This window comes from Mobula hypostoma, chromosome 17 (genome assembly GCF_963921235.1).
Source record: "Mobula hypostoma chromosome 17, sMobHyp1.1, whole genome shotgun sequence".
In the NCBI taxonomy this organism is placed as follows: Eukaryota; Metazoa; Chordata; class Chondrichthyes; order Myliobatiformes; family Myliobatidae; genus Mobula; species Mobula hypostoma.
Genome location: NC_086113.1, coordinates 22,233,986 through 22,246,523, shown reverse-complemented (window position 1 = coordinate 22,246,523; position 12,538 = coordinate 22,233,986). Strand labels below are relative to the sequence as shown.

The 12,538-nt window shown below is 40.1% G+C and overlaps 1 protein-coding gene across 7 annotated transcripts in view; it reads left to right on the top strand.

Annotated features, from left to right (window-relative positions):
- relch (RAB11 binding and LisH domain, coiled-coil and HEAT repeat containing) overlaps positions 1-11,782 on the top strand; it is a 103,777-nt gene extending 91,995 nt beyond the window's left edge. For all 7 annotated transcript variants that reach the window (XM_063069650.1, XM_063069649.1, XM_063069647.1 and 4 more), the window contains 3 exons: positions 7,098-7,186; positions 8,122-8,192; positions 10,607-11,782. In XM_063069650.1, coding sequence (XP_062925720.1) covers positions 7,098-7,186; positions 8,122-8,192; positions 10,607-10,727 — 281 coding nt within the window. In that variant the 3' untranslated portion in view covers positions 10,728-11,782. The remainder of the gene's footprint in view (positions 1-7,097; positions 7,187-8,121; positions 8,193-10,606) is intronic.
- The last annotated feature ends 756 nt before the right edge of the window (positions 11,783-12,538 follow it).

Here is a 12,538-nt window from a genome sequence, read left to right as displayed (position 1 = left end):
CATTCTTTGAATACAAATGGACTGGATTACCTTGGTAACCCTAATGGTTGTTTATCAGCCAGCTTTTGCCTCCTAAAGGGTGACATTGAAGCATTGCCTGTGATTTGGAGAAATCTAAATCTAAAGTTTACTTTAGCTTAAAATATCTTAGTTACATAAGTTAATTTAAAAGCTTTATCTTTATTCTCACAGTAGAGGAAGAATATATGATGGGGGTGGGAGTAAGCAGCAGGAACTTAATTTTCTGTGACTTCTCCAAATTGCTGCAAGTTATTAAAAGATTATCTTCCCCCTTTAACCTACAAATTCTTCCCTTTTATACAAATGGCTTTATCCTGTTTATAAACTGTTATTGCTGTGCCTTCTCCTACAAATGCTTACACTTTTTATTGCAGTAATAATCCTCATGAATCCCATGTATGTATTTCGGAAATACCTTTAAGTGTGTGGAAACAAAATCAATAAATGAAAGGAATAATTTGGTGATAAACATGGCATCCACCCAAATCCTTGGAATGCCCTCTTCAGCACTGCACTTCTTTTGTCAAGATGCTCCTTGGTCATTTGTACAAACATGCTTCAGTGTCTGTGTATTTTAGCAATGCTCTGATGAACTTCCTTAGTTGTGAATTAATAAAATCTTAGTTCATGGGACAGTTTAACCTGCAGGAGGGGCTTTTTTGCAGCATTGGATTGTATTTTGATTAACTAATTTGAAATTGCACTTTTGCATTCTTTTGTAGTACTTGTTCCACAAGCTGGCAATGAATTACATTTGCCAATAACACAAATTTTCTTAGCATTCAGTATATGAGACTGGAGCAGTTGTTGAGCAAGACAAAATGAGCAGTACCCAGTAATTTGTGTGAAAGACCAAGAGTTTATTGAGTACCACATTCTATACTTTTCAACGGGTGATGCTTTGCAAGTAGAGCAGCTAAGATCGTGTTGCCTTTACTCATTTTCTTGTCCTGTCTTCCCAAATAATTTTTGAGCCTATGTGAAACAGTTTTCAATCTCTTGTTTGTTAAGGATCACTCAACCACTGCCCATTGGTTTCACCTGATTTGAAAAAGAAAATAAACTGCTGATGCTGGATAGCTCAGTAAGCAACATCTTGGGAGCGTAAGTTGCAATGAGCATTGTCACATCACCAGCTCTACCTGTGTCTGTCAGAACTGGTCATTTTTGGTGTAAAAACAGGGAAAACTGAAAGTATTCAGCCATTGGACAAGTTAGAGTAAAAGGGAGCAAAGTTGGCGTTTACTGTTGATCTGTGAGAAGGAGGAAGATGTTGGACTCGTGAGTTAAGTCTGCAGCTACTGAGTACTTCCAATAGTTCTGTATTTTCACACTTCCAGCTGCTTTTCAATTCCAGGCCAGTTCTAATGTAATTCGAGAGCAAAAGTGACATTAGTCACTTCCTCCTCCTCCCAATTTTGCTTTGATTACTAAGCCTTCAACATCCTATCATCTCTACATGAGTCTGTATCATCTGCCTTTTGTTGGTCCCAAACCAAATCGTGAACATTCTCCTTATTCTTAGTATCCTTCCTCCTCCGACATTCAAATGAGTCTTGTATTAAGTGGTCCTTGACCTTGATGCTGTTTTTCACCTTTGCTGTTGCCTGGCCTGAGTTTTTGAGCCTACACCCATTTGGATAAGCAGGTCAGCACTGTCAGGATCATGTTTTTAGATTTCTCAAGTGCCTTCAATACCATACAGCCCTCATTGCTGGGGGGAAAGCTCCATTCAGTGCCTGCTGGTACTTCCATTGTATCCTGGATAATGGACTACCTGCCTGGCAGACTGCAGTTTGTGCAGCTTCAGAGCTGTGTGTCAGACATGGCTATAAGCAGCACTGGAGCCCTACAGGGGACTGTATTGGCTCCCTTCCTGTTTACTCTGTATACTTTGGACTTTAGATACAACACTGAGTAATGTCATCTGCAGAAATTCTCTGCTGATTCAGCAATAGTCAGATGTATAAAGGGAGGACGGGAGGATGAATACGGGGCCGCTGGTGGAGGACTTTGTCAGATGGTGAAAGCTGAATCATCTGCGGCACAACATCAGTAAGACAAAGGAGATGGTGATCCACTTTAGGAAGATTAAGCCTACACTGCTCCCCAATACTATTGATGGTGAGGATGTGGTGAGCACCTACAAGTACCTGGGGGAATGACAGACTTGAGTAGAGCACCAACACAAAGGATGTGTACAAGAAGGGCCAGAGTCTCCTCTACTTCCTGCGGAGACTGAGGTCCTTTTGAGTATGCACGTTCTGCCATATTCGACAAGATTGTTGTCGCCCATGCAATCTTCTATGCGGTGGTGTGCTGGGGCATTGGTATCAACATGGGTGATGCCAACAGGCTCAGTAAACTGATTAGAAAGGCTGGCTCTGTTATAGGAGTCAAACTAGACACACTGGAGGCTGTGGTAGACCGAAGGACCCTATGGAAAATCTGGCAATTCGGACAATGTTTCTCACCCTCTGCATGCCACCTTGGCTGAACAGGAGACACTTTTAGTAATAGACTAAGACAACTACGCTACTCCAAAGATGCTACATGGGTCATTTTTACCTTCGGCCATTAGGTTCTATAATGAATCAACCTATAGCTGGGGAAGTGATGACCCCTTCCTGTTAGACTGTTTGAGGTAACTTATTTTTTATTGTTTCTACTTCTCTTCTAATATTTATATATCTGTCTACTTGTAATGCTACTTTGACACTGTAATTTCCTTTGAGGTCAGTAGAGTATAAATCTATTTATCTATTCAACCTGACTTCTAGTGTGACACACACAAAATGCTGAAGGAACTCTGCAGGTCATCAGCATTTATAGAAAGGAATAAAGAATCGACTTTTGGGCTGAGACCCTTCATCAGGACTGGAAAGGAAGGGAGAAGAAGACCAAATAAAAAGGTGGGGGGATGAAGGGATGGAGTACAAGCTAGAAGATGGGTGAAGCTAGTGGAGGGAGAAGGTGGGTGGATTGGGGGGAGGGTGAAGTTAGAGTCTGGGAAGTGATGGGTGGAAAAAGTAAATGGCTGAAGGAGGATTCTGACAGGAGGAGGAGAGTGGACTGTGGGAAAAAGGCAAGGAGGAGAGGCACCGGGGGAAGTGGTAGGCAGGTGAAGAAAAGAGAAGAGGTAAGGGGGGACCCAGAATGGGAAATAGAAGAAGAAGGAAAGGAGAAGAGGGACAGAAATCGGTGTTCATGCCTTCAGGTTGCAGGCTACCCAGAGAGAATATGAGCTGTGCCCTCAACCCAAAAGTGGCCTCTTCATGGCAGTAGAGGATACCATGGGCCAACATATCAGAATGGGGTTGGCTACCAGAAACTCACTGATGTAGAGGAGGCCACTCCAGATATACAGTAGTCAGCCTGAGAGAATCGCAGGTGAAGTATTAGCTCACCTGGAAGGACTATTTGGGACCCTCAATGGCGCTTGAGGGAGCGGGTGAACAGGCAGGTGTGTCATTTCTTCCGTTTGCAGGAATAAGTGTCAGGTGGGAGATCGGTGGGGAGGAATGAACGGAGAAAGCAATCCCGGTGCAAAGCAGAAGGTGGGTGGTAGGATCCCATTGAAAATGGCGAAAAGTTGCAGAGAATGGTGTGTTGGATGCGGAACATTGTGATGCAGTAGGTAATCAGTGTTAGTATGAAAAATGATACTGAATTCGGTCACTGATGATACATGTGGCATTTAAGCTTCACCCCAATTGGCACCTCATGCAAGTCTAGCCATTGTTTACCCTCATGCCAGTATTTCCTGCCATTGCTCCTCTATTCTTCTATTCATCGCTCTCTTATCATTTTGTTTTTTTCAACTTGGTGACCCCACAGGTTTGTTCTGCTTTTCCAGTCTGTCTAAATAACAAACTGACAACTGATTTCACCAACTGTTACTGTATGGAAAAGCTATTTTAGGGCATCATTTACATTTCATCTTAGTTATGCAATGTCTTGAGTCATTTAGTGCAGTTAACAGAATCCACCTTGTGTAAGGTTTACATATTAGCTACCTTGTTCTTTAACCCTTAACTAAGTCTTACGTCCTACCTTATTATATTTTGGAACTACTCATAAATAAAAATCGAGGTTTGTATAATTCTACAGGATTTTGTATGTAACAGACTTGAATATTTTTATCGTGTAGATAATTTTTAGAAAGTAGGAGGTTGCAAAATGTAGGATTTTCTAAAAAATATTTATTCTATACTTTAATGAAGTTTAAGTTTTTGTAGTATAGTTCAAATTCTTCAAAGCCTTTACTGGGTGTATTGTGTATTTAGAATGCTCATCTGAGCTACTAACTTCAAAGAAATTTACCTTAGTGCTGAGTGCTGCCAAAGGAAGTCTTTAGCGATAGACCAAATTAACATTAATTGCAATTAATGCCTATTTGTAACCCACAAGTCAAGTGCAGTTTTTTTGTCATTTAACTACATACGTGTATATAACTTATAATGTATATGGAAATGAGATGATGTTTCTTCAAGCCAGGGTGTAAGGCACATAACACACAATAACTTATGAAGGTATGGATAAAATCTATAGATGAATCGCACAAATAACAAACTAAAGTACAGTAATATTAAATATTTTACAGTACAGAACAGATTAACCAGTGACACTTTGAATATGATGCGGCTGGCAATTCAGAAGCCTAATGGCATGGGACAAGAAATTGTTCCTCATCCTGACCATTGTTGGTTTTATGCATCGTAGTCTCCTGCCTGATGGTAGAAAGTGAAAGAGGATGCTGGATGGATAAGTGGGATCCTTAATAATACTAAGGGCCCTGTGTATTCATCGCTCCTGATAAATGTCCCTGATGGATGGTAGTGAGACCCCTATGATCCTCTCAGCTATTCTCACAGTCCTTTATAGGGTCTTTTGGTCCAATACTTCACTGCTGCAATACCAGATGGAGATGCGACTTGTCCTTAATGGTGCTACTGTAAAACGCATTTAAGATGGGGAGTGGAAGCCTTGCTTGCCTAAATCTTCTTAGGAAGTGGAGCTGATGCTGTGCCGCCTTGTTCATGGAGGTGATATTAAGGGACCAGGTGAGGTCACCTGTAATGTGAACTCCCAGGAACTTGGTGCACTTAATTCTCTCTATGGAGGAGCCATTATTTGCAGAGGAGATGGTTTGTCTGCACCTTCCTGAAGTCCACAATGATTTCCTTTGTCTTTTCCACATTCAAGCATAGGTTGTTCTTCTTACACCAATACCCCCACCAGCCTCTCCACTTCCTCTCTATACTCCACCTCATCACAGTTCTTGATAAGACCAACCACCGTTGTGTCATTCGCAAACTTGATGACAGGATTTGAGCTTGATCCTGCAACACAGTCATACGTCAGCAGTGTGAACAGTGGCAGGCTGAGCACACAGCCTCGGGGAGCCCTCGTGCTCAGGGTGATGGGACTAGAGATGTCGCTGCCCACACAGACTGACTGTGGCCTTAATCTTAATAAGTCCAGTATCCAATTGCAGAGGGAGGTGTTGCGACCCTGCAAGGACAGGTTCCCCACCATTTTCTGGCGTACGATGGTGTTGAATGTTGAACTGAAGTCTATAAACAGCAGTCTGGCATATGAGAACCAATTTTCCAGGTGGGACGGGACATAGTGGAGGTAGAGGCTATTGCATCAGCAGTGAATTGATTTGAATGATAAGCGAACTGGAAAGGGTCCAGCGTATCCGGGAGAAAGGCTTTAATGTGCTCCATGACCAGCCTCACAAAGCATTTCATAATGGTTGATGTTAATGCCACCGGATGATAGTCATTTAGGTAGGTCACTGTTGCCTCCTTTGGCACCTGAATGATGGTTGCCACCTTGAAAACTGAGGAGACAATGGATTGTTCCTGAGAGATGTTAAATATATCTGTCAGGACCTTTGTCAGCTGGGCTGTGCAGTCTTTCAGAACCTGACCTGGTATATTATCTGACCCCACAGCTTTGTGTGGGTTGACTCTAGCCAGGGTCTTCCACACCTCTGCTTCGGCCTGATCGAGTGTCTGCTCCCCTCTGGGGAGAGGTGCCCTCCTCGCCAGCACTTTATCCTGCATATCAAACTGGGCATAGAAGACATTCAGCCTCTCAGTGAGTGAAGCATCCTGGTCATTGATGCACAGGGTAAACTTGTAGTCTGTAATCCTCTGAATTCCCTGCCACATGCACCTCTTGTCTCTGGTATCACAGAAGTGACTGGAAATTCTCTGAGAATGCTCCCATTTTGCCTTCCTGATGGAGCGGGAAAGCACAGTTCTTGCTTCCCTGAGAGCTGTCACATCTCCTGATCTAAAAGGAGCATCACAATCCCTCAACTTGGTACAGACCTCTGCAGTAAGCCATGGCTTCTGACTCGCCCTCACCCTCACCCGGATGTGTTTTGTGATGGTAACATCCTCAGTACACTTCTTTATGGAGCTGGTCACAGAATCCACATCTTCCTCAACGTTAACATGGTTGCTATAGGTAGCAGCCTCCCTGAACATTCTCCAGTTCGTATTATCAAAGGAATGCTGCAGTGCAGAGATTGCACCCTCAGTCCAGGTTTTTCACCACCTTTAGAAAACGGGTTTGACCCATTTGATCACTGGTTTGTATGCTGGAATTAACATTACAGATAAGTGATCAGAGAGTCCAATGTGGGTTTGAGGGACTACTTTATAAGCACCTGGTATGTTAGTGTAAACCAGGTCTAGTGTATTTTCACCTCTGGTAGTAAAATCAGCATGCTGGTGGAATTTAGACAGGACTGTCTTTAGGTTCACATGGTTAAAATCGCCTGTGATAATGAATATACCATTGGGGTGTTCGGTTTGCAAGTCACCGGCACTGTAGAGTTCAAGCAGTGCCTCATTGGCATTAGTGGGGGTGGGATATATACAGCTACCAATACAATGTACTGATGTACTTTTAATACATTCTTATCAGAACTAGTGCTTGGCTAACTGCTGTCATAGTGCTAAACTTCCCAAGTTGCTCTCTGAATTATAAAATGATCAGCATTTGGTTAAAACGTTTTGAACTCGATGGTGAATATTCCTTAATAGTTTTATCTCCAGTTATTTCAGAGGAACTAATGGTGAATCATTTCCTACCTGGCTTAAAGTGTTTGCGAATAGATATGGAACACCTTTCACCAGAGCATGAGGTTTGTAACTGTGAAACTTGGAGATCTCCAGTTTTCTTTGAATAGAACTTGAGACGTGCTAACTTGTGTAACATTTGAGTTTTGATGGAATGTTTAGTACTGGAAGGATTTTACTAGTGAGTTTTCTTCCTCCTGGATCTAATCTCTGTGTCTTCTCTCTTAAAGTACAAACTGAGCAAAAGGAAGAGTAAATTTCCCTCTAGTCCATAAATAAGCTTGACCCCATTTCTGATGATCACACCATCTCAAACTGTCTAATGCAGATTTTATCCAAACTTTTCAAGAAGTGAGTGAATATAAAGGTACAGGTGGGGCAATAATTTGATGAATTGGATTTTGACTGCCTCCTGTGGGCAAGGTATACCTGTGTAATTTTGCATATGTAGATGCTGCCATTGTTATATATCAATTGTGGAGTAGTTTCTTCAACTAATATTTTCATTCAAAGCCTTCACCAGTGTACATTCTTGCTATTCTGCTGCTTAATGCTTATATCTAACATAACTATTTAACCTTTCTCCCAGGAACTGGTTAATCCTATTCATTTGAAAGGGAGCTACTGTGGTTGTGCCGGGCTTAACCCAGACTGGGGCTCAGCAAGCAGTTTTCCCAGCCTATGACCTGGCACAGCTGTGGAAAATCTTGATGGGCTAGGTGAGATAGAGCTTGTGGAGGGCGGTGGGGGGGGGCATTGCTAAGTAGAATATACTGTCATGGATTAGAACGATTTCCAGGTCTCATTGGAATGAAAGAAATAGACTTACACAGGGGTATACAGTTAATTCCCATCACTGAGTTAATAGGTCTGCCACAAATTAAAATTATTAGTGTACTGGAGAATAAAAAGTTATTTCAGCTGAAATTAAGTATTTCATTGCAATCATATACCACTTGCAAGGATATAACAGATGCCTATTCACTGTATATCATTTCAGGTTATTCTGAACTCTATGATTAAGGAATGTGAATTGAAGGTGGAGAACAGGACTGTCCAGGAACCTCCGAGGTAACTTATTAAATTACATGCATTGATTATGTTGTGATTGTGAGGCAAACAACTTGCATTTTGACATATTTCATCCTCTAAACAAGAACTGGATGGAAAAAGAAAAATGAGAGATCATCTTAAGTCTGTCACTTTAAAAGCTTGTCTTTTAACTGGGCACATTCACAACTCATATTATAGCTGTATTCAGGCTTATCATTTAGGCTTGGGTTTATTACATTCAATAACTTCAGTAGGGGGCAGAGCAGCTGGCGTAATGCTATTACAGCGCCAGTGACCTGGATTCAGTTCCTCAGCTGTCTAAAGGAGTTTGTATGTTCTCCTCATGACTGCATGGATTTTCTGTGGTTTCCTCCCACATTTCAAAAGATGTATGAGTTAGTAGGTCAATTGGGTGTTATCGTGTGGCATAGGTTCATTGGGCCAGATGGGCCTGTTACTGTGCTGTTTTTCTAAATAAATAAACTTGATTCCTTTTTGTGGGCCTGTATAGAGAGAATGAGCAAGATAAGCCTGCAACTCATTGGAGTTCAGGAGGAAACAATCTATAAAACTAGGGTACTTACATGCCAGGGTATAGAGCTAGTCACCTGGGGACGATTGAGAAATTTCTTTGTGTAGAAGGTTGTAAATCTTCGAAATATTCTGAGAACTCTGGTCGGTCATTGACTATATTTTAAGCTGGCACTGCTGAGCACAACATTAACCCAAGGACGAGAGATTTTGTGGGAATGTGGACTTGAGGTACCAGCTGAGTCATGATCTCACTGAATGGTCAAGCTTGCTCACCTCAAAAGGTATTTTTGCTCTCTCTCTATATTAATATCAGCAGAGAAATATTAGACAAAGAAAGATCAACATCTTTATAGAAAAACAGCAGATACTGGAAATCTGAAATAAAGCAATGCCGGGAAGTCTCAGGTTAGAGGAATTGTGGAGAAAGTTAATGTTTCTGATCAAAAACACTTCATCAGCCATAAGGTCATCAGTCTAAAGCCTCCACTCTTTTCTCTCTCTACATGACTGATGCCTCACCTTGTGTGTTGTTCCAACACACTCTATAGTATTTCAACATTCATGTGTTTGTCTTAAGCTTTTGATTTTCAGTATGTTAAATCAAAAGTGCTTTACTTGGAATATTCCTACTGTAAACTGCAGAAGTCAGTTTGAATGTTTGATTTGGGGACAGAGTTTAAAGTCAGAAATTTCACTCTAAAAATCAACAGCCTATTTTATAATCTTTACCTGAGTGACTACCAAGTTAAAAAAGCAGATAAAGGCTATAATGATTTTCTTTTGCCTGCATTACAATCCAGTTGAAAACAGCCATGCCTCTGCAAAAGATCAGGGATTTCTGAGATCTTGTTATAATTGTGTCTAATTTCTTTTGCCTCTTGAGTGCTCTAAAAATTATTTTGCCTGAAGCATCTCTGCCCATAAATCTGCCAATATTTGCAAATGGCCAGTTTCTGTTGATTCCTACTCCCAGCCTTACGAAGAGTTTGTTCAGTTGTTGATTCTCTTGTCCAAATATGTACTCCTTTCACATTTGTAATCATTGGAAATATTAGCCTGTGAATAAACCTGCATGGGTAGAAAAGTACACTTTTCTGTCATTTTCAATGATTTAAAGCCAGGTTGCTCACAAACACAAGAATAACTATTTTTTGGTGATTCTCATTTTCACCAGGATTAATTAGTCTAAAATCCACATTGAAAATATAATGTTTAAGACACAAACAACAGGAATTCTGCAGATGCTGGAAATTCAAGCAACTTTGATGTGTGATGTTTAAGACACAGTTTTGTTGACTGCTTGACACTACAGAGGGTTTTGCTATTTCGTTTTAATTTTGGGCTATCGTCTAACCAGGGCAATTTGTGTGTGATTTCCTGAATTGCACCCAAAGCGTAAATTCATCTACCCTTCTCACTCTAATATTGCATATTTAAAGATGTATCATAATATAAATTTACAATTTATGCATAAATGTACAACATTATTTTACAGCAATAAAAATCTGAGCAACCCATCTTGGATTGTGGGGGGTGGTGAGTAGAGGGTGCCATTTGTGGTGAATCTGTGGAGGCCAAGTCTTTATGTATAGTTAAGGCAGAGGTTGATAGATTCTTAATTGGTTAGTGCAGGAAGGGATACAGGGTGATGGCAAGAGACGGGCTGAGAGGAAAATTGGATCAGCTCTGATGAAATGGAGCAGACTCGATGGGCCAAATAGCTTAATTCTGCTCCTATTTCTTAAACCTCATGTTTCTCTGCATTTTAAAAATAATTGACTGTAAATTTATTTGAACTGTTCCTTTACCTTTTAATGATTACTGACATCTTGCATATTTGAGAGCTAAATTAAACATGACACTTCATCTTAGTCACAAATTGTTTTTATTGTTTTAAGTTCTATGTCTATTGCTGCAAGTCTTGTAAGTGAAGATACAAAGACGAGATTCTTGAACAAAATGGGTCAGCTCTCCACTTCAGGTGCAATGTTGGCGAACGTATTCCAGCGGAAGAAATGAATTGATTAAAGTTCATAAACACTAAACTGACTTCTTATGAGTCACATATCTTGTACTTGAAGTAAATTATCTGCCTTTTTTAAAAACATGTTTGTTTTAGTAATTATTTTGTTCTAACTTCCAAAGATATTTGCACTTAATATTTTTGTGTGTATGTTGCTATTTCTTGTATGCAGGGTGCAAAGATAACTGTGTTGGTGTCAATGTATTTGTTCTTTGCTGTATTCAGTATTTTCTTCTGTATGGGCAGTTTATTCTCTTTATTCTGTAATTAGACTTTGAATAGTAAAATCTTGTATTATACACTGAAGCACTATCTTTAATTTAGATATAATGTAAATTTCACATTGGTGTCAAAATAATGAAGTTGAACCATTTATGTATTTAATTATGTGGGATCCATTCAGACTACTTTTATTGCCTGGATTCTTGACTGATTTTAAAAAGTCACCAGCATATTCCTGTGCCTTCCGACCAGAAGAAAGCAAGACTACAGCATAATACATGACTTTCGAAATTGCCGTAGGACGCTATTATATCATGTGATGTTTCTTTTAAATTGGAGATATCTTCTGTTGTGTTGTGGTAAAAATGACTTTTACTTTGCAATAAGCAGTTAAGTAATTTGTGTTAATAAAGAAGCCACAATATTTCTGTTTTAACCTTAAATTTGTAAAATCAAGAATGTGAATTAGAGTGTCTGTTTGTGATGTTCATATAAAAAGACATTGCAGAAAGGCTGTGTATATTAAATTGCTGCATTGCTTTTAATTCAGCTTGGTTTTAATTGTGACCAAGAGATGGTGGTTACATTTAACTGGAAAAAAATGTACCAAACATAAATTGCATGAGTGTGCTGTTTACCCACAGTGCAATGCATTTCTTTCTGTGTACAGTTTGGAGATAATTATATTTCACTAGCTGGAATAATATAAATCTACAATGTTTGTTTGCGCTGGTTATGAAGAAATTCATGCAAGACATAGGCTAGACATTCAATAATGTAATTTTAAATAGTTTCTGTAAATGGTGATTGAAACAATTAAAGTATTTCTGTGCCACTTTACTCGTGTAACCGTTCTACTCTGAGGGATGGGAAACTAATCAACACACATTTCAATTAAATGTAAGACATTGGGTTTTTGAGTTTATTGTCACAGTTGAGCTGAATTTATTAAGGCAGTCTTAAGAACATTAGGATGAAGAAGTCTGGTCTATGGTTTCATCAACATCACGGCTAATCACTAACCTCTGTATCCTTTATCTACACTGTTCACGTGAACCTTGATTTCTTCAGCACCTAACAATCTAGTGTTGTTTGATTTGAAAAATTCAACAACAGCTCCCACAGTACTCTGGGGTAGAGAATGCTAAAGTCTTGTCACCATCTGCATGAAAGAAACTTCTCCAGTTACAGTATATCAGTTCTGAGACTGAATCCTGTCTCTAAATCCATCAGCCAAGGAAACATACACCGGGTAAAAATTGTTTAAGTTTCAAATGAGATCTCATTTAAACTGATCAGGGACAGTCAGCATGGCTTTGTGAAGGGCGGATCATGTCTAACAAGCCTGATAGAGTTCTTTGAGGAGGTGACCAGGCATATAGATGAGGGTAGTGCAGTGGATGTGATCTATATGGATTTTAGTAAGGCATTTGACAAGGTTCCACATGGTAGGCTTATTCAGAAAGTCAGAAGGCATGGGATCCAGGGAAGTTTGGCCAGGTGGATTCAGAATTGGCTTGCCTGCAGAAGGCAGAGGGTCGGAGTGGAGGGAATATATTCAGATTGGAGGATTGTGACTAGTGGT